At 40.4% G+C, this 21,348-nt stretch overlaps 1 protein-coding gene across 2 annotated transcripts in view; it reads right to left on the bottom strand.

Annotated features, from left to right (window-relative positions):
- The window catches only part of LOC149351286 (5-oxoprolinase), a 91,622-nt gene extending 70,616 nt beyond the window's left edge, over positions 1 to 21,006 (bottom strand). Inside the window, exons 1-9 of one of the 2 annotated variants that reach the window (XM_089580571.1) lie at positions 20,607 to 21,006; positions 19,526 to 19,717; positions 8,886 to 9,011; positions 7,358 to 7,464; positions 3,770 to 3,885; positions 2,734 to 2,813; positions 2,447 to 2,499; positions 2,230 to 2,342; positions 857 to 945 (exon numbers count right to left, since the gene is read on the bottom strand). In XM_089580571.1, the coding sequence (XP_089436697.1) occupies positions 857 to 945; positions 2,230 to 2,342; positions 2,447 to 2,499; positions 2,734 to 2,813; positions 3,770 to 3,885; positions 7,358 to 7,464; positions 8,886 to 9,011; positions 19,526 to 19,717; positions 20,607 to 20,786 (1,056 nt within the window). In that variant the 5' untranslated portion in view covers positions 20,787 to 21,006. The remainder of the gene's footprint in view (positions 1 to 856; positions 946 to 2,229; positions 2,343 to 2,446; positions 2,500 to 2,733; positions 2,814 to 3,769; positions 3,886 to 7,357; positions 7,465 to 8,885; positions 9,012 to 19,525; positions 19,718 to 20,606) is intronic. The other variant, XM_089580570.1, reaches the window with a different exon arrangement.
- Between the last annotated feature and the right edge of the window lie 342 nt (positions 21,007 to 21,348).

Genomic DNA, 21,348 nt, shown 5'->3' with positions numbered 1-21,348 from the left:
ACTCGCACCAGAGTGCAACTAAAGTAATACTACAGCAGTATCATATAGAAACACTTCACACATTTTTTTTATCCATGATGTTTCCCACCTTTGCACTTCTCATTTCCTTTTTACTCCCCAAGATTCACTTCCCATACTTCAGGTATTCCATGTCAATACAGGTAATGCTCTTGTTTTGCATGATACCAATACCTTTCCTTCCTTTCTTCATTTCTTGAGCCCACATTCTGCCCACAGGTTTTCTCTGCTTCTCTCAACCCCACTACATCTTGATATGGCCTCAAAGCTGTTTTTTTCCGACTGTGTAATGCAGAAAAAAAATAAAACAAAAGTCCAGTTTGTTTTCCTTCCCACACTTGTGGTTCTGCCTTCTTTACTTTGGATCTATTAGCCTTGTTAGCCTCCTCCTGCTTTTCTGCATACAAACCAAAAATTCAAGGCATCCCAATTTTAGACATGCCACCTACTTGGCAACCATGCTGCTTATGGAAAGAGACATGCTGAGAATTTCACTTCCTTGGCAAATTCAATCAGGGACAACTGTCTTCGAAGACTCCCGCTTCACAATAACCCGAATCTGCCCTTTTTTTTTTTCAGCACTAGATGGCAGTCTTCATGGCCTCAGAATTCAAAATTCTTTTTGGATAACTTTGGACTTTTTGGAGACTTTCTGGAGACTTCAGATAACTGCATAAACGAAACTTCACTTGTCAAAATAGAACTGACCTGAGGCTCTAACTTGGTTCACTTCAATTCTACTCAGCTACGTTTTGCACCAACAAGCATGATAGCTTGTAAAGACACATGAACAACAATATAAAAGCAAGCCTGCTTTTGAAAAGTATGTGTTACAAACCTGTGGCGCTTGAATTGTCACACCAGCTGTTGTTGTTTCAAAGGTATGGTCAAAGTGGCCATCATATCTGCTTACATCAGTTGATGTTCCTGGAAACCAAATAATTGCACTTTTTTTGCACTAAAAGAGGACCTCGTGTAAGAATCCTTGTCAAACAAGAAAGCACACAGAGAATATGATATAAACTATGAAATTCTGAGTATTAAATTTACTGAAATAAAAGCCTAGAAAAGTCTTGTCTGGTCAAATGCTATTCATGCTAAAAGGAACTTATGCTGAAAGGGGGTACAATGATAACCACGAAGGTTGGAATTTAAAAGCATTTCATTTTCCTCACGACAGCTTAACTTACTCAGCGACATCCGAAAGAAAGCTGAAACATCTTGAATCCTGACTTTCTTGGAAGGCATCTTGTTCGTTTCTAACATGAAATAAATTTACTGAGCAAAGATAACATTAAAACTGGCAAAAACCACTAAAATCTAGTATAGTGCTTCTTTTTATATGCTGGCTCACTCAACTGCATTACCATGAAAAATGAAGAGACTAAGTATATAAAGCAAATGTATATACAGAATGCAGTGGATTTACAAACATAAAAAACTTAAAATATTCATCTTTGTATCAGCAACTTTAAAACCTACAGCCCCAGTACTCACATCCATTTATCCGAGGTCGAATTTCCAGTATCAAGAAAGTAAACAAGAAAATATTGTTGAAAATACAATGTTCACGTCTTATATAAGTAAGTTCAACACATTTCAGCAAGTTCAGAACCAGAATGTGATAAAAAAAATGTTGCCATAGGTCCTGGAAGGTCTTAGACCACCATAAAGCAGCTTACAATAATTAAATTCTGCTGAAAAAAATCCCCTACAATAAAAAAGGTTAGTGATACAGCACCAGCTAGTGAACAGCGATCAAACAGCTTATCAATAGGACTGCGATAAACATATTATAAATGCAGCAAAAGCAATCAGGCTTTAAAGTTCCAAAGCTCATAATGCCTATGTTGCTGAATACTACATTCAGCAAAATTAGAAATGTATTGGCAGACGATGTTCTTGCATTTTTTCAAAAGAATTGAAAATACAGTGAAAATGAGTCACTTTTTTGCAAGCTCTTCCACAACAATCAACATACACACAGCAATCCCTTAAAAATGAAACCTTTTGAGGCAATTTTGTTGTAGAAACCTAGTCTCATTAATGATAACCATTAAAGCCATTGTGCATCATGGCAGATAAAAGGAACATGTTACAAAATTTTATGAAGGTGTTTCCTCACTTTAGAATGCTTCCACTGATACCACATCACAGACTCAATATCATTTCAGAAGTTTGGCAACACAAGCACAGGACAAAAATACTAACCTCCCATATCAAAGCCAATAACTGGCACTTTATCCTCTTCATTGTAGGATGTTTTAGCGTAGCCGACTACACCCCCAGCTGGGCCAGACAGGATGGATCGAGAGCCTGAAAACCTGAATCAAAAGTGTATACATGAAAACTTGCCAAATTGATTGCAATTGCCAATAATGTTATAAATAAAATGCAAAATAAAAGGTGAAGGTGTCAAATGACATACGTTTCCATTGGTGTCAGTCCCCCATCAGACTGCATAAACAGGACAGGCACATCCTGTGGAATTGAAGAGAAGAAAAGGAGAGCATTTACAGCACAAATTATGGCAAGGAAAATAGCCAAGAACTAGACAATACAATGCGCTGGGGCAGAAATAAAGTGCCACAAATCTAATCAGCTGAACTATTCAGCACACTAGTCAGTATGTACTAATTCAAGGCATCAGGAAATGCACAACCCCCCCTGCCACTCCCTGCCTTAAGAAGCAGTAGAACAAATAAATAAAATTACTTTGAGGTTGTTTTTGAATCCACATGCGAAACTTTCGACATACTTCTTGATACAAGGTGTCAGATAAGCATCAACACAAGCTGAAAAAAAGAAGAGGTACAATCAGCAAAATCAATAGCTTTTAGGAACAATTACCTTCTGATTTATTAATTTTCCACATGTAATGTGAGCACCATTACGCTACTCATCATTCATCAGGCATGTAGGCATCTTTTGAAATTTTGGATGCATGCAAATACAGCTATTCATATCACTGCCAGCAGTGCAATGGTTGTATGCAAATAAAAGCAATCATGGATGGCTATGCCACCGAGAGTGGAAACCATGTAGCATGTGTTTATGTCAAATGCCAACCTAGCACTCAACCACAGATGGATTAGTTCCCTTCTGCAATGGTGAAAGGTTGGGGGTCCCTAAAAAGCCATGGTGGCAGAGGGTTGCGGAGTAATGCTACAAAGATAACAAATATAGCCACATCATTTTTTCAAGTACCAAATGAACTTATTTATTCTTGCACACAGAGAACATCAATGAAAAGCTGCACTGTTTTCTTCTGTTCATCAATGTATGGTGCACAATTGCATCATACGATTACTAGCACTATGCATGCATACAATGCTGTATATTTAGGTTCATAATAGGTCAATTACATATATTTGCTCTCAATATATGTTTCAAAGGAGGCTAGCTCACACATACACAATGCAGAAAGCTGTAGCAGACGATCATATCTAGCCTATGTTAATCCTCACTCAGAGATGGCCTTGGCTAATCGCTTGCAGGTCTATCTAGCCTTTCGCACAACTGTATAAAAAAACAAAGAGGAAGGAGGCTCCTGTGTTATGAAGTTTGAAGAACTTCATTACGCATTTACTGGTCTCATCATTTTTCGATACTGTCTTAACAGGCAAAGTGGTTCTTTACCAAAAATATATATCTCAGTCAAAATACACTGGTGTTTTGACTGAGCCTTTCCTTCCATGACTTTCACTTCACACAAAAAAAATGGGGCAACCATTGCAGCTAGCTCACGGACCTGTGAATCCTCTGGGAACGATGCGGACCATGGGCATCACATCGGATGACAAGGACACATGCTCGAAGCCAAGCTCAGTAGCACACTGGCCCACTAGCAGCTCATGCTCCTTGAACCTTTAAAAATATTACGAACATTATCTTGTTTGTGAAAAAAAAAACTGAACAGTCACAATGCACATTAGTGTAGCAAGAACAAGCTAGTCACAACAGCCAGAGCCAGGGCTGCTCTCATGTTTCTACACAACACATGATGCACAGCAAAGGACATCTGGTGTGCTCAGAAGCAGCAGCAGCAATGCTGAAGCCCACTAATCCTTAACTGGCCTGAAAAGCTTCCAGGAGCTTTTCCCTCTTCAGAAGCAACCCCCCCCCCCCCCCCCCCCCCTCGCTCCCATGTGAATGCCAACCGCACACTCCCCTCCCCAAATGGATAGCATTCCCATTGGCTAGCAAGTGAATGTGAGAGTTTCTGCTTGTAGCATATTGTGACACTGATGCCTATTCCCCAGAAAAAAAAGTCCCCTTGACAACTATAGCTGCAAAGATTACCACCAATAACATTCAGCACAATAAGTTGTATTCAAACAAGAAGCCTCTAAACATAGTCTAAGAGCACTTGCTGCTGGGCTAGTTGGTTTTGATTCATATTTGAAAAGGTTTTTTGCGCCTAAAACCTTTTTAAATAAGAAGCCTCTAACACAGACATGTGAAAAAGACATGGGCAGATTCAACCACCGTTCAAAACAGCAGTTAAGCTTTCTAGCTGCTGCTAAAATTAACAGCAGTAAGCCGTATTTTCACAGACCATTAAAAAAAACTACTTTCCCCTGTCTTCATCACCTAATTACAGCATGTGCAGAATGTCAATGTATAAAACTTTTTGCATTTTGGTACTCTTATTTTTAAACTTCGTTCCCATATTTTACTTTAATGAATTGCAATTTCTATTCAAGCTTTGTGCTTTGTGTATGCCACAGTTGAGCATAGCTTAAAACCAAGACAATCCAGTAGAGGTGCATTTGGCTCCAGCACTTGGCCACAGCTTTTTTGATATCACTCTACATGCTTGCACTATAGAGTCGATCAGTAATAGGACCTGTACTAGCCAGTACAATAATTTTTCATGTGACCTGAGGACATGTGGCAGTGTGAAATATTGCCAATTTGGCTAATATGGTGAGTCTGTCAACCACCACTTTGTCAGATGACCCATCCATCTGGGACCACAGATATCAGCTAAACTGAAGTGCCACTGAGAGCTCAACAACAGTTGGCACTGCTGTGTGGCACCACTCCACTGCAGCCAACTGCAGTCCAACTCAAGTGACATTCAACTTGATTACCAATGAAAATTCCCATGTAACAGAGGTATTCATATTCATACCTGTTGCAGTTGCTTCCAGCTACACAAAGATATTTTGATACTCTAAACTGCACTCATAGAGACCAGAGAACAAAAGAACAAGTGCTATGCCGCATTTATCTTAACAGTCAGTCATCCTACAATGAATACACTTTTCAAGCCCAGCAGCTGAGCACATCATGTGCTTCTTGGGGGAGCAGCTGCCACACAGTCCTGCTCTTCCTTTCACTCACAAGCTTTTGAAGCATGCCCACACAATATCTGGGGCCATGATATACTGATATTCTTGCATTGAGCATTTCAGCTCATATTTAAAGCAGTACCTGCTGAAGAGCCGCAGATAATTTTTTCACAAAGCCTGCATGGCCATATGGCACTCCTACTCAATCAGGAGGTCATCTAGCACAGCAGTGCTTTTACACAAAATAATTATGCAACAAAGCATTTTGGACAGCTCTGCAGACTAGCCAACCTACAGCCTTTCGCATCTCCAGCTCCATCCAGTTCAGCTGGAAACTTGAAGTATGGCTGCTCAATCTGAAAATTCTAAGGATATAATGACATTCTAAATAAATACACACTACTCAATTTATTTTCAATATTGCTGTCACTTCTGGGAAACACTTGCCTGAACTCCTAAACCTAGTCAGAAAAAAAAAAAAAGGACATTCCCTCACTTTAATAAGCAAGTCCAGCATTAATGTTTACAAAATGTGACAGACTTCATACCAATAAGGCTATGCTTACTGTTCAGATCATTGTGTGCCATTATTGTTACTACCTAATATTTAAGACAAATAAATAAGCTGCTCTTCCAACTGAGCTACAGTGACAGCTGTCAAATGTTCCGCTTTTGGGGGTATGTACGTTGTGTGTAACCTAACCTCGAGAGTGTTCACCAGTGCCACCCTTATCAATAGCAGCGGATGTAGTACGTCCTGTACTGGAGGTTGTGGGTTCCGATTCCACCGGCAGCATGTGGTTGTTTTTTCTTCTGCTTTCTAATCAATTATCTTCCAGCCATTAACTAATTACACTATTATTTCCTGTTGATCAAAAAAAAAAACAAATTAAAAAATAGAAACGCTCCCCTATGCTACTTAGTTTCGGTGACCGTTGGCTTCTTTAACACATATGTCATAACAAGCCCCACATTTCTCTTCCCTTGTCTGCTCAACTGCTTAACGAAGGCCTCGGTTCTGGCAGTCTTGATGCCATAGGTAGCATAACAGGGTTCTCGCACAGCTTCCACCCTTCTCTGTTCGATCAAGCTCCACATGGCGCTCACGGTAATACAGGACATTCTATGTGCACCACTATGGACGAGGGTAGCGCAGATGGACACTCTCAAGGTTATGTAACACGCAATGTAGATACCCCGAAAGTAGAAGATCTGACTGCTGCCACTGTAACTCAGTTGGTAGAGCACTGTGCGTGAAATTCAGAGGTCACTGACCTCACCGACGGCATGTGGTTGTTTTTTCTTCTGCTTTAGAATAATTTGTCTTTTAGCCATTAAGTAGTTACAGTATTATTTCCCACTCATAAAAAATTTAAATAAATAAAAAAGAAACACTCCTCTATGCTGCTAGGTTTCGATGCCTGTTGACTTCTGTCGTATGTATGCAATAACAAGCACCTTATTTCCCCTTCCCTTGTCTGCTCATGTTTACTGCTAAGAAATTCGGAGTTAAAAATATCTTTCCTGGTGCTCCAATTCAAACTTGTGACAATGATGATAATGTTAAGTGTGTCCAGAGCTCTAATACTGACTAGGGAGAAGTAAGTGCTATGGCCGAGGCCCAGAGACCTGCACAAAAAACTGCACTTGAAGTCACAGTAGTTTGCTTGTGAAATCGGACTGTGACGGATTTCGCAGGCCTCTCACAGCCTGTGACACGCGCACTACTGTACAAAAGTTTGTTACTAACATGCCATTAACAAAACAGCGCAGGGACACAGAAAAGCACAGAAGCACACACAGACAGGGCACTGCACTTGCATCTCTCAGTGGTTCTGTTCTCACCGGTGCCCCTGCACTGTTTTGATAATGTCACACCAACTTTCTCAAGCATCCACTTTTGTCCACATGACACTCACAAGTGCATATATAAACAAAAACACATGCCCCAGCCATTTTTAAGGCTGCTAATTGTATCCTTTCCAACCTCACATAAAATTTTTTTATCCCTGACACAAACAAATGTAACTTCTTAAACGTACGTGTAAGAATGAATCAAAGCCACAGCCAGGCTCTTGATTCCTTGATCCAACACCTTTTGCAGATCCAACTTCAGCTTTTGTACGTCAAGAGGTTTGATGATGGTCACCTATACAGATGTGCATGAAAATATAGCAACATTAGCAAAAGAAGTATTGGTTGGTAAATTGGTTTATTGGGGTTTAAAGTCCCAAAGCAACTCAGGCTATGAGAGACGCAGTAGTGAAGGGCTCCGGAAATTTCGACCAACTGAGGTTCTTAACGTGCACCGCCAATGCAGAGTACACGGGCCTCCAGAATTTCGCCTTCATCGAAATTCGGCCGCCGTGGCCGGGATCGAACCCGCGTCTTTCGAGTCAGCAGCCGAGCGCCGTAACCACTGAGCCACCACGGTGGGGCAAAAGAAGTATAAAGGTAAATGCAAGTGTGAGAAAAAAATTTAAAGAATATATAGCTGGCTCACCAAAATTCATCTACATGCAGTCTTTGCTAAGCAAAACTGTCCAGAATGTTCCCTTCCAATATTTCCAGCAGTAGAATATGATTAACATGATTCCAAACATAGTGACAGCTACAGCAACATGAATAAATGGCCAAGATTATCAAGCACAGATTTTTTTTTTACAAACAGACTACTGGCTTTATGGGGTACAAGTCAACATGTCTTGCGAAAGAAAAAAAATCTTGCAAAAGACAAAAAAAGAGAGAAAAAAAAGGTCTCAGTAAATACAATGTATTATGCAAATCTTTACCTCATATCAAAATTCTAATATAAAATACACCTGTCAGTAATGATGAGAATAACACTAAGCTACAAACAGCTTTTGAGCAAATCCATGAATTGAAACAGATGGGGCCATTTACTATATTTGCCTCAAGACTGTTGGGTACAAGAACAATTCATAGGAAAAGTAAGTGTTTTCCGTTCCAATTCAATGGGGAAACTCTCTCAATTTAAAGGAGTGCTAAGGCCCTGTGGAGCTGTCGAGCATCCTGTTTGTATATGTACCTTAGTTAATTACAAACTTATTGTGAATAAGTGTAACACACACATTTCGGTCTCTAACAAGCTCCTGATATAAAATGGATCCAAGTTCACTCTTTTAAGCGAAGATGTAGGTGACAACTACCGACCCTGCAAATTAATTGCAATGATTTTCAAAACACAGGTGCTCTCTAGGACACTTAAGAAGGAAACAAGCCTAACATTTGCAACCCACAACTGCTGCAAAACACACACATGACCAACATGCATGTCAAGTGTTATTATGAGAAACAAGTACAAATGCACTGCACAAGATTAGATCCAAGTGCACAAATCAGATAGCTTAGTGAAGGTTATCCTTGACTCAGGCTGATGCCAAGTTTTAGAAAGGAAAAAAAAAAAGAGAAAGAATGGTTAATATTTTAATAAACTTCCATGACCTCAGTACATATATTGCAAGCCATGAGCTCTTACACTGCAGCTTATACATCTGACCTATAGATGCTACAATCGTCATGCTTACTCTATTTAGTAGCTCTAAATACCTTTTCTTCGGTGGTGCCCAAGAATTCTGGTGAGTCCAGATCTAGACAGCAGTCATCTCTGCATAGAGCGACCCGCTCATCTGCCTCAACTACATAATCATAGAGCACTTCAGGCTTGGCACAGGTCTGTTTAGAAGACAAAATAGAAGGCAAAGTAAGAAACCAAGCAAACTACACCACTTACCTTGACAGTTATTTGATTCATTCTTTGCACCACTATTGAGTAAAAGCAAGCCATGTTTTATCGCAATGGAAATTAACCAGTCACACTTTATACTTAAACAAATACATATGTGTTGAGATGCAGTGATATAGCAGGCAGAGGCACAAATCATAATCACATGGTGAGTTACAGGTTATTTACGACACCCCAAAAGAAAAGACGTACAGTAAGTACTGAATCAGGCACAAGGCTTCAACTTACTGTGAAGCGAAGCATACTACGTAAAATCATTACTAGCATTATTATTGATGCCTGCACCCAGAAAAATTCAAATCTTCTTAATTATGCAGCAAGAATTGAAAAAGCCAAAGCTTTCCATGTTAGTATCACCACAATAGTGCATAAAACATGCCTTTTATCATATCCTGCATGAAGATAGCTCAGCCCTTTGTTCTGATCGTTACCACTACAGCACCACCTTCCCACATCTGCAATAGTAACCCACATCTGCAATCCTTGTTTACATAGTTGAAAACTCTATGCAAAAACACTTCACGAATATTACTCCCCTTTTAGAAACATGAAATACATGCAAAAGAAAAGAATGTAGTGACTGAAGAATAAATAGTGCAGTATACACAGAGCACTGCATCTTCCTTATTTCTTCACACACTGGGCACTGACAACTGGAAACTGCTATCATAAACAGACCTAGCAGGACACTGATCATGAACCCCACATAATTTTGAATGGAATATTTCTCCTTTCAAATTATGTGGCACTCTTAACATCATGTAACAAACTTTTTTTGCACCTTACAGCCAGGTTATAAAGTAGGTATATGCTGCCAACGACTTTCAATTGTTAAGTGCTTTACTTTTTCAGCTGGTATCGAATGCTACACAAGTCAGTTATGTCGCGTATTATACGGATTTCTTGAGCAGTATGAGTGTGCAAACACTGAATTTTTTTAATATGAAGAAAAATGCCATCGAATATTGCATGTGTGTTCAGTGTAAAGGTAAATTTCAGAAAGTGATAAATCGGCAACCACTGTGGTCTTTTCTGAAAACTGTGAGGTCTTTGAAAGTGAAATTAAACAATACCAGGCTAGCTAAGCACGTTACTAAAAAAAAGTTGGCAGTGGCTTAGCTCTGCTACGCCAGGGTACATGTAGCGTGAGCAGTGACGTCACATGGCTCTGCGCCGGCGGCAGCAGCGCCAGCGGCATGCCCGCGCGGCGAGGCACGCCACCTGTGCACAGTGACGTCACTCGCCCCTTGCGCATGCGCAGTATGGTCGATGGAAGGAGCACGCGAAACGGCGAGACTGTGGCCAATGTAGCTCACGCTACAAAAAAAAAAGCGCACAGAAATGTGTACTGCTTGATTAAACAGCATAACAGCATGCAAACTGTAATGTGGTCATTGTAAATGAGAGACGAAATGGGATCCATGAATTGACACATGACTGCCAGCTAAAACTAACATGGGTAGTAAAACTTCATTAATTCGTACTTCAAGGGACAGGATGAAATGCCTGAATTATTCGAACACATACAATGGCGTCAGAACAGCGAGACTGCTTCAAAAGAGAAAAATAAATGACCAGCGATGCACCAGTCAGTGACCGAAAGCAGCTTGAAGAGGTGCACAGACAGCTGCTGAGGTGAAGCCCAGAAACTAAAACTACACGGCCAGCTGTTTTTAGCCTTGTGACAGGGGTACTCCTATCATCATCGTGCCTTCTGTCATGCGCACGTCAGATGTGGGCGGGCTACAATGCAGCTTATAGCAGGTGAGATATACAATAGATTACTTTGCCAAAGACATCTCAACTCGGCTCTGCCTTCGGGAGCTCCATTTGAAATTCTGCGAGTGGACTTTCCTGCATATCACAGTTATCTAAAATGAGACGGCGGAGCTCAAACTGGAAGAGTTATAAAGGCGACAGGACAAGTTAAAGCGTTAAGTATGAAACAGATTATGGAAGGTTAAAAAACGATGCACTTTCGCATTGTGATTTTTGAAGCTGGTAGTTGACCATATTGTTTTCATCAAGAGGGGTAAGTGGGAAAGCTCACTTGCAGAACTTCGCATGTGGCCCAAGCTCATCAGTGTCTGAATGGTGACAGACAAAAATGTGACGAGGACACCTCTGTACTGTTTTTCGAACACTTTAAACTCGATATTAGGGTAAACTGCCCAGATGTTATGGTTTTGCCTTAGTCAGATTTATGACATTCGAAATATTTGATCGCTGCCGAATACTTGGAAATTTTCGAGTATTAGTTTATTTCCTAATCGATATGAACCAAATAATAAGCATATTTGATATGTAATCGAGATATCGAATATTCACACTCCCCTATTGAGCAGCAAACTTTTTAAAAAAGAAAAGCAGCTGCAAACAAGCACAAATAGCGCACACCAACAAATTAATGCCAACACCAGGATACAGTTAGTATGTGTGACATGTGTACACAAACTGCACATGCCACTGATATCACTCAGTGAACTCCATGCTACTTGAGAGAATATGAAATGCAGTGTTGTAGCTACAGAAAAACCACTAATACAAGACCGGTGCTAGCACCATTATTTCAGTGTTTCACTGCTCAGAAGAGATGGAGCAGCACATTCATTGCTCACTTTGACGATACCTGAATGCGACTGGAATGCTTCTATTCTATGAGGTCTGCATATACAGATCAACAAAGTATATGCATTCAAAAATACAAGGAACTAGGATTTCAAACTTAAATGCTGGGTCTCCTGCAGTCAAAATAAACCAGAGGCATCCACTATGACATGCCTCACGGCCCATAAATCAGAGGTTAGACTTTTTGGTTTAAACCAAAAAAAGTTAATAAAAGTACGCCAAATTCAGTTTTCAAAATACGGTTTTAACCAAAAAAGGTCAGCACTTTTGGCATGCAGGCATAGCTACCTGGTTGCCGAGTACATGTTACCACACCATCAAAGTTGAAAATTAAGCCAAGGGAAGCCAAGGGCGTGGTGAGACGGTGATATTGTTGAATAAGCAGCTCAGTTGTGCGATTTGAGGTATTGCTTCACTAGCTAACATGCCTCTGCAGACCAAGAAGCACCTTGCCGCTTGCTAGCTAAGTACTGTTTATTCACTACCATCCCACACTTAGAGTAGCTGATTGGTTATGTAGGGTCATCAACTGCATGTAGGACAATGACACAAAACCATGCATGGGTGTCATGAAATAGCATCATGTTCTGGCTACCACAACAACTAAGTGGCAGTTCCACCACTGCAGTACACACACAGACCATGTGATGCCCCACGCTCTCGATCAACCCAATGTGAGAACCCAAAAATAACATGTCGATCTAGTCCTTAAAAGTAAACTTCCACATATGTTTTTAACTGCCGGCTACCTCATTTGACTTGCCTTACTTTTTTTTAATGGCGGCAGCAATACCTTCTACAAGCACAGTTCTAAGTACTACCATTTACACAATAATTACGGGTAAATAAACTGTTCATGCTGACAAAAGCGCTGAGATAAACTCGAGATGACTTCTGACCACACAGGACTGCCACATTAAACCACCGGAAAAAGTTAGTAATTCAGTAATTCATTCATCGAAAATAATACTCATAAAAAAAAAACGAAACTTGCCTTCTGAAATAAACATTGAAAAAAGTCTGCCGAATTTTTTAAAAATAAAAGTGAAAAGTCCCACCCCTACCTATAATACAGCTTCAGTACATAAAAATCCAAAACCAAATAAATCCTGAGGCCCAAGTTCTGCTTCCTAGCCACTATTTGACCTCTTTCTCAATCAATGGTAGCATGTTCATCATGCTCATGTAACAAGAGAGAACTCAGAACAAAGAACAGCTCATGCACTTCTCCCTTGTAGGCCCACGAAAGACTAGCATGCATGCTCATCCACATTTAGGCAGGCAAGAAAACCATAGGGGCAGTCTCATTGATCAGTGTAAGCAAGGCAACAACACAGTAATAGCTGCAAAAATTAAGACCCATCATATGCCTACCACTAATGGATTAAAGAAATAAATCACACGAGGACGTTACAGCATGAGAAATCTATAGTAATAAAAGCTACAATTACTACATGGCCAAAGCCTCTGAGCAAAACTACCACAGTCAAAATGCCATGCAACTGGAGATTCACTATTGAATGAGATGCATGTACTAATATTGCAGACATCACACTGCTGCAAACACTACACAATAAACAGGCAAAGTTACTTTTCGGTTTGGTTTGGTTTATGGGGTTTAACGTCCCAAAGCGACTAAGGCTATGAGAGACGCCGTAGTGGAGGGCTCCGGAAATTTCGACCACCTGGGGTTCTTTAACGTGCACTGACATCGCACAGTACACTTCCATGCAGATTTTCAACAAAAGCAAAGTTACTTTTACACGCAGATTTTTAGCATGACTGCAACCACTACATTAATCCCTACCTTGTTCCTCAAATTAAATTCAGAAGATAATATTTCTGGTATTACAGCAGCTTTTAGATTATGTTACATGCATGCTACACATATTGATTACGCGAAATGAACGAAAAGTTGTGCTAACGCAGATTTAAAGCATAAATTTGTGCGGTCCCCTGTTTAACTCAGAGTACATCATAAATGAAATGACAAACTTAACGGGTATGGAGCTTCATTTTTTAGTGTTACTTTCTTCTTGAAATTCAGGACGTAAAAACCTGGTGTGATTTCTTAAGTTCAAAGTTGGTTGGAAATTGAGGATTTCTACAAGCCATTCTATAGTTTAGGTATTTAAAAAAGTCATTTTTAATGAACAAAAAAAAATTCATCATCAGAACTCAGTGTGGTAGTATAAAGAGCCCGATTTTCATAAAACAGTACCCCAAAAAATAATGCACTTAAAGGCGTTCATAGGTACCTTGAATGAATAAATAAGTTATATTGGGGTATTCCTTACAGGCTTCCAGGTTCCCTTTTTCTGCACTTCATTTACTATTCTTTCTCTAAATACATTATCATCCACACTCAGTGCATTTGTATGTTAATGCTAAAACTGCCATGCCTTTGCATACACTCAAACGGAAAAAGCATTCAGCCAGCATTACAGCTTCCATTTAGAAGAAACAGGAGCATTAAACTAGCGCCAGCTACGGTGTGGGCTTGCACTTAACCATTGGCATCAATAACCTATCAGGTGAACATCTGTGTTGCCAAAGTTCGTAGCTAACTGCATGTGTTTGAACTCATCCTGAGACAAGACCATACCTTGAGTAACAGGGCAAAGTTTACTTCCACTGCTAATAGACAAGGAACGCCAGCTGAAGTGGATTTAGGGTAGTGTCTTGTGCCAGTCAACACGTTCAGCCATTCACACCAACAGACCACATTTTAGAAACGCGGTTTTACTGGGAAAAATCAAATTCAACCTAAATTTCTTAAAATTAGCTTGGGGGTGCAAATATAGAAAAATGTTTGATTTTACCTGAAAACAAAGGGTCCTAATTATATGCAATCTAGACCAATACCTCAAAAAATTCATTTAAAGTGCAATAAGTAAGGTTACTACAAAAATTACGAAGAGCACTTAAGTCTACTACCATGCTTTGAATTCGAAAGCAGTGTTTCTATTTCTATTTCTTTATTATTATTCATTAATTTATTATTTTTTCTCTTCCTTTCCAATGACACACGTACTCATTAGCATAGAGTCGTAGGGCAACACATACACTGTAGGTTCATAACTGTTCACCAAGAAGCAACGCGGTTTTCCGGAAGTCCTGTGTTCAATTCCTGGCACCTTTGGAAGAAATTTTATTTTTCTTTGCTGATGACATCACCAGGTTTCTGGACACCACTTTCTTACAGTCTGCTGCTGGCCAATGCTGATGCCGGGTTTCGTTGCCGATAAGCCATATAACGTTTTTGCATAAAGAAACCTAAAATCCAATCCTACTTAGCCCAGTAGAGCAATCTGAGAAGAATGACTGCACTGTCACAAGAGTTTATTAGAAGAGAAATGAGGCTTACAAAAAAATCTTTAAAATTCTTATAACATTTTTTTCTATCACTAATTTTTCTGTCAAACCCACTACCTACTAACTTCTATGACCTCCTTTCACTGTTACAAGCACACAAAACATAGTATGCGCCTCATGCTTATTACTTCCAGATGCTTGCAAGCTGCATGGCTGTGCATAAACGCTGTGCAGAGAGATTACCAATAACATACTTCAACCAAGGCACTGATACATACAGCAGGGTTGTAAAAAGACAATGCCAGCTGTCCAGGAGCAGCCAGCTTTGAAACGCTTGAAATGAAACACTCTCGGAACACCTGTATTTTTTTTCCTTTTTTTCCATACGTCACAAGTAGCTTTCCTGTGGCTCGTAGGAATGAAAACAGCTTGTCAATCAGTCTAGCCCCCAGTTAGTCACTGTGGCTTTCAAAGAATGTCGTGAGCCACTTTCTTTTTTAACAAAATATACTGGAATCAAGCAAAAAAATTGTAATTGAGCAGGTCACTACTAACAAATGCTACTCTAACTAAACAATTAAATTTTAAATTGCACCTACATGGCTTCACTTCTCTATGTGATCAATGTACCAGCAGAGGTGCACCACATCACATCCAGCTCAGTAGTTGTTAGGTAATAATCAGAAGACAACACAACTGCAATTTTTTAAATATACCCAAATACTTTAATTTTTTTCTGCTCCATAATAAATTCTCTTAAGCACCACGTAAGCATGAGGGCCCACAGTGTACGTCTTTTAAAACAAGATTGACCCTTCAAGCTGTAGTCAGCATCACTACTAAGCAGAGCTTATAAGCATAAATTGGTTTAAGCTTTAAGCTAAGCAAATATTTCCACAAGAGCGAATTTAAGCTCTTTATTCTCACCAACAACCTTCTCAATGCATTATACCATGCATCATGAAAAGAATTCATTTTCAGAACATAAACAGAACAGATAAGGTAAGCAAGAATTGCTTGCATGAGCATACAAGACAAGTGTCTTCATGCTACCGTGAATTCGTTGCTTTTGATGACTCAAAAAACTCTGTGCATTCATGTGACAGCCCTTTACTCTGACAATATTGCCCATCGAAAAGGGGAGGCCTTTTCCAGACCAATTTTTTTTATCACACATTTGGTTTGGTTTATGGGGGTTTAACGTCCCAGAGTGACTCAGGCTATCAGGGACACCGTAGTGAAGAGCTCCGGAAAATTTGGCCACCTGGGGTTCTTTAATGTGCACTGACATCGCACAGTACACGGGCCTCTAGAATTCCGCCTCCATCGAAATTCGACCGCTGCGGCCGGGATCGAACCCGCGTCTTTCGGTAAGCAGCCAAGCGTCATAACCACTGAGCCACCGCGGCGGCTTTTATCTCACATGTAAAAACAGCCCAATCTGTGCTTTACAAAACGTTGTGTGACTGGCGTCAGGTAGTCGATACCTCCACTGGAACTGTGGTTATCAGTTATCTGTTTTGCTGTCATCGTTAGTTAGGCTCTGCTTGTTAGTACATCTGGAAATCTTCTCAGGGTCATATATTATTTTAGAAGAGCGTATTGGAGGGCTAGTTGGTCCTTTTGCTGCATGGTTAGGGAACAGCGCAGGAACGAGACACAAGGAACATTCAAAGACACACACACACAGGCATTAACTATCAACTGATTTTTATTTCGAAGTACAGAGAATATATAGCGAAGAAAAAAAGGGGGGTACATCGATAAGAGGGTTGCTTGGTCATATATTGCTCGGTCATATATTATTTTTGAAATTCTTTTAACTTTGAAGCTTTAAATAATAATAAACACGGACACTGCATGCCATGCTTTCAAAATCTATGAGTGAATGAGAGTTGCCCTGTTGGCACTGAAAGCTTGAAATGCAACTGTCCGTTTACCAGGTGTTGCTTTCTTCTTTTTTTTTCCAAATTCTAGGCTGTCAAATTTGGGGCAGAGTCTTTTACACAAGTGTGATGCACAAATAACTTATCGTACACCTATAAATAAGCATTATGTTCCCGAAAAGTGCCCACAAGTCACACCGCATATCAGTGTCTGAAAACATCATTAGGTGCACTCTGTGCCCACAACAGATTTTTGGGGGCAAGATGCACACAAAAAAATAATTTGTAATAAGGGAGTAAATCATTTTTCTTTAACTGCGAAGTTTCTGAGAAAGCTGTATAGCTTTCCTTTGTAGCCGTATGGCCGCGTTTGGGTGGATGCCAATGAGTAATTACTCCCTTATTACAAATCTACTCCACCTTGGGGGTTTCCCCTAAACATCTGACCAATACTGTTCCCGCTTCAGAGTTATTGATCAACTCGCTCTCGCCCTACCATACGCTTGTCGTCCCGGCTAGCTCAGTTGGTAGAGCGACTGCTCCGGTGAAGCAGTGGTCCTGGATTCGGACCCCAGATCAGGAGGAATTTTTCTTTAACTGTGAAGTTTCTGAGAAAGTTGTATAGCTTTCCTTTCTGTATGGCTTCGTTTGGGTGGATGCCACTGAGTAATTACTCCTTCATTACAAATCTACTCCACCTTGAGGGATTCCCTAAACATACGACCAAAAAAATAATTTCTTTAAGCTTTCCTGAAAGCTTGAAGCATTGCTAGACTGTATAATAAAGAACTTGGCATAGTAGCAAACCTAGTTCAAAATGTTAAATGGTAGATGTTAACTGCAGTTATTTCCTGGTTAGACACTTATTTGACTTTAAAATGTTTTTCAGAATACATTATAACAGCAAGTTTATTATAAATTATCAAGAGAACATCAAAATACTCTCATTTTCAAAGTAATGTGTATGTATGACAGGCACTCCATGAAAACACTTGAAAGTTTCAGTGTTCTAATTTAATAAGCGCAAATTATTTTTTCTCATCACACAGTTTATCTCCATACAGCAGACTACACTCTATTTAGGTTTCCACAGCTACCACTGTCGCGCATCCTATGCAACACTACAGGGGCCCCCAATTTTATGGACCCAAGGGCAAGTACAGCCAAACCATGCTAGCTGAAGAATTACATAGACCATTCGTGTCTATGACAATGCAGGGTGTAAATGAAACTAAAGCGGCATATTGAAAGCAGATTGTATAAGGGCATTTCTAACAAACAGCAACCAATTAGTGCTATACTATAAGAAGGCGAAGAGAAGACTGGCTAAAAAATCAATAATGAACCAGTGTATAAGGGCCAAAAAGGCAATCTAGTAATTGCGTTAGCAAATCCAGAAGCCTCACCACAATTCTTGTCACTGGAAGAACTGTGAAGCTGCCGAGAAACAATACAAAAAAAAAGACTCAGTTGTCTCCTAAAACTTGAGGGAGAGACTGAGTTACGTACGACAAAAAACCCTTTGTAAGAAGCCCTACTCTGATAAAAAAACTTCCAAGGCATTGCTAAAATTGAGCATTCCTTCATCTTCCAAGAGATAAGTGTGATGAGGAGGTAGACTTCTTCTCAATAGCACAGGGAAGTGTCTCTTCCTCTCAAGCCCTAGTCTATGACATGCAATTAGAATAAAGAAGAATGAGAGGCAGCTTCTCCAACATCTTGTACACCATGGCTTCTATGTGCTGCTTGGGAGATGAGTGCATTGCATGGGTGTGTTCTGTCCATAGTTTGTACAGTGTAACCTCCTTAAATCTGTCACTTTTTTTTGCAGATCTGCTTATTTTCGTAGTTTAACTGTGTGTAGTTTGTTGTCCATCTGTGGGTTCCATTCCTCTTACCAGAGATAGCAGAGTTTATTTTGAATGCTTGATGTAAAGTCCTGGTACAGTGTGTGATGAAAAGCAGTTACATCTTGAAGATGAGTTGATGCACCATGCCTGCCAGCTGTCTTTTTTACCAGCTATGCGCCTGTGACAAGAGACCCAGCATACAGTAATGTTGATGCTTATGTGCTCATAGACATGAATTAAGCGAGTAGTCGATGACTGAGTTTGTTTTTTTTTAGGCTTGGTTGGTTGGTTTGTGGGGTTTAACGTCCCAAAGTGACTAAGGCTATGAGAGACGCCGTAGTGGAGGGCTCCGGAAATTTCGACCACCTGGGGTTCTTTAACGTGCACTGACATCACACACTACACGGGCCTCTAGAATTTCTCCTCCAAAGAAATTCAACCGCCGCGGCCGGGATCGAACCCGCGTCTTTCAGGTCAGCAGCCAAGCACCATAACCACTGAGCCACCGCGGCGGCTTTTTTTTTTTTTTTTTCCTTTCTGGATGATAAAGCACCCGCTATGCTTAAGGAACTTGTCTATATAAGAAAGAGGGTGATATCTAATTTCCTATGATGTGTATTACATCCAGGATGACACCATACACTTCTGCAGTAATAGTGCTTCTGTACCATACACTTCTATACCATACTCTATTGCAAGAAAAGTGGCACATACAAAAACAATTCAGACAAATATGATGAAACTTAGTGCACTGCTGAGGCTCACAAGATCAAACAGATGTGGTCTGGCCTGATTTCCAATGTACAGCAGGTCTCTGAATCCTGCAGTGACAACAAAGGCAGTAGGCTCTCCTTTGCGCTCCAGAAGGGCATTTGTAGCCACAGTGGTTCCCATGCGAATCCACTCTATCATTGAAGCATCAATCCTGTCATTTGCTGGGTAGGGTTGCCCTGTTTCCTGCACATAAGGTACATAACAGTAGAACAATCAGGAACTTAATGTGAACAAAATTATAAAATTGTCCACACTGTACTAAACAGCAAATACAAGGCAGGGCTATTATATTTTAACTGAAAGCATCAAATGTAAACATAACGCAGATGGTGCAACAACGAAGTAGGTATGCATTAAATGCTCACGATGAGTCCCCAAAAGGTAATTTCCCCGTGAAGCACTTCTGCACTGGTTCAAAGAGTGGGATGCTTGGCTGCATTACGCTCATCTGTGCAGCTCGGGATTCCTGCGCAGTGCTCTCCGGCGTACAGCGTACAGGCAAACTGCACTCGTGGAATATAAGTTGTGCATGCAACACAAGTGAAGACTACAAACTAAAACTGTTCATCCTGATGTGATGCTGCGAAGAAGCCACCAAACAAGCCATTGAGGCCGAGGTTTCCTTAATTCATATGCGCTTGAACTAATAGAGTGCAGCCGTAAGTTTAAGAACTAAATTAGTAACAACAGGTTATTAACTGCAACTTTAGATTTACACCCACGCACGGCTGTGAAATATTTAGAGCTGCTGTAAAAATCTCAGTCAGCGGCCAGCAGTGAACCAGCAGGTTCCCCCAAAATATGCATCCACGGTTCAGCAATCTTCCCCAGTCAGAAACTGGTATACTTAAGTCATGCGTTTATTTCGTAACTTGTGCTGTGGCAGGGCAATCTGATATGGCTATGATCGACTGCAGATGCCGTCGTATTCCGAATTCTAATGGTAATCACTGGGTGCGCAATTCAATTATCGGTGCAAAGCATTAAATCCTTCCCAAGAATTCGCATGCAGCAGTAAAGTATAATTTGCTACGCTGTGAATATTAGACAAATGCTAGGGTACATGGCTCACCTCTTCCAAGATCCTCCTAATGCCTTCCCTCGGTGCATCGGGGTAGTTATTTGGATCTTCAGAAAGGAGCTTCATGACTTTTACTTTACCGCCTGGACACCGAGCATAAATATCGGTAAACGTACCTCCACGATCTATTGCAAACTGAAACTTGAGACTGGAATCCGGTACTGCGCTCATTGTGCACTGTTCCTCGACGTTAAACTGAAACTCGAGCCAGCACAGGTTGCCTTAAGAACAGGATTAGATTAGCTTAACCCACAGTTTAAAACGCGCTACTTTTTACGCCAATGCAGACTTCAGCGACCGCAGAAATGTAGTACGATCGCGAATACCGACCGTTACAACCATAGCGCTAGCCGCTATTTGAACAGATGTTTGTCACGTGCTTCCACTAAACATCGGACAGGACGAGCAAGGTCAACGAACCGGTATTTTACAACTAATAGAATCTATTTGTTTTCAACTTAATTTGATGCACTTTTAAATGTAAAATAAAACTTGCGAAATTCTCACTTTTAGGGCCCAAATATTTTTTTTTTCTTTTGTGCGTGTGTGTATCACGAATGAATTAACGCTGCTAACATTGTGCCGCCACCATCACGGCCACGAAGAAGCGTCTGCTGCTGACGTGTTCGACAACAGCGGCGCAGTTGTCATTGCGAGAATAAACTTCTTTCGGGATTTTGTTATTAAAATCTGCTTGCTTGATGCCTTGGGCAAATTGTTATTGCAGTTCAAG

This window comes from Amblyomma mixtum, chromosome 3, assembly GCF_055824585.1.
Source record: "Amblyomma mixtum isolate Tamu chromosome 3, ASM5582458v1, whole genome shotgun sequence".
NCBI lineage: Eukaryota > Metazoa > Arthropoda > Arachnida > Ixodida > Ixodidae > Amblyomma > Amblyomma mixtum.
The sequence above is the reverse complement of the archived record's forward strand: the minus strand, read 5'-3'. Positions and strand labels throughout refer to the sequence as shown.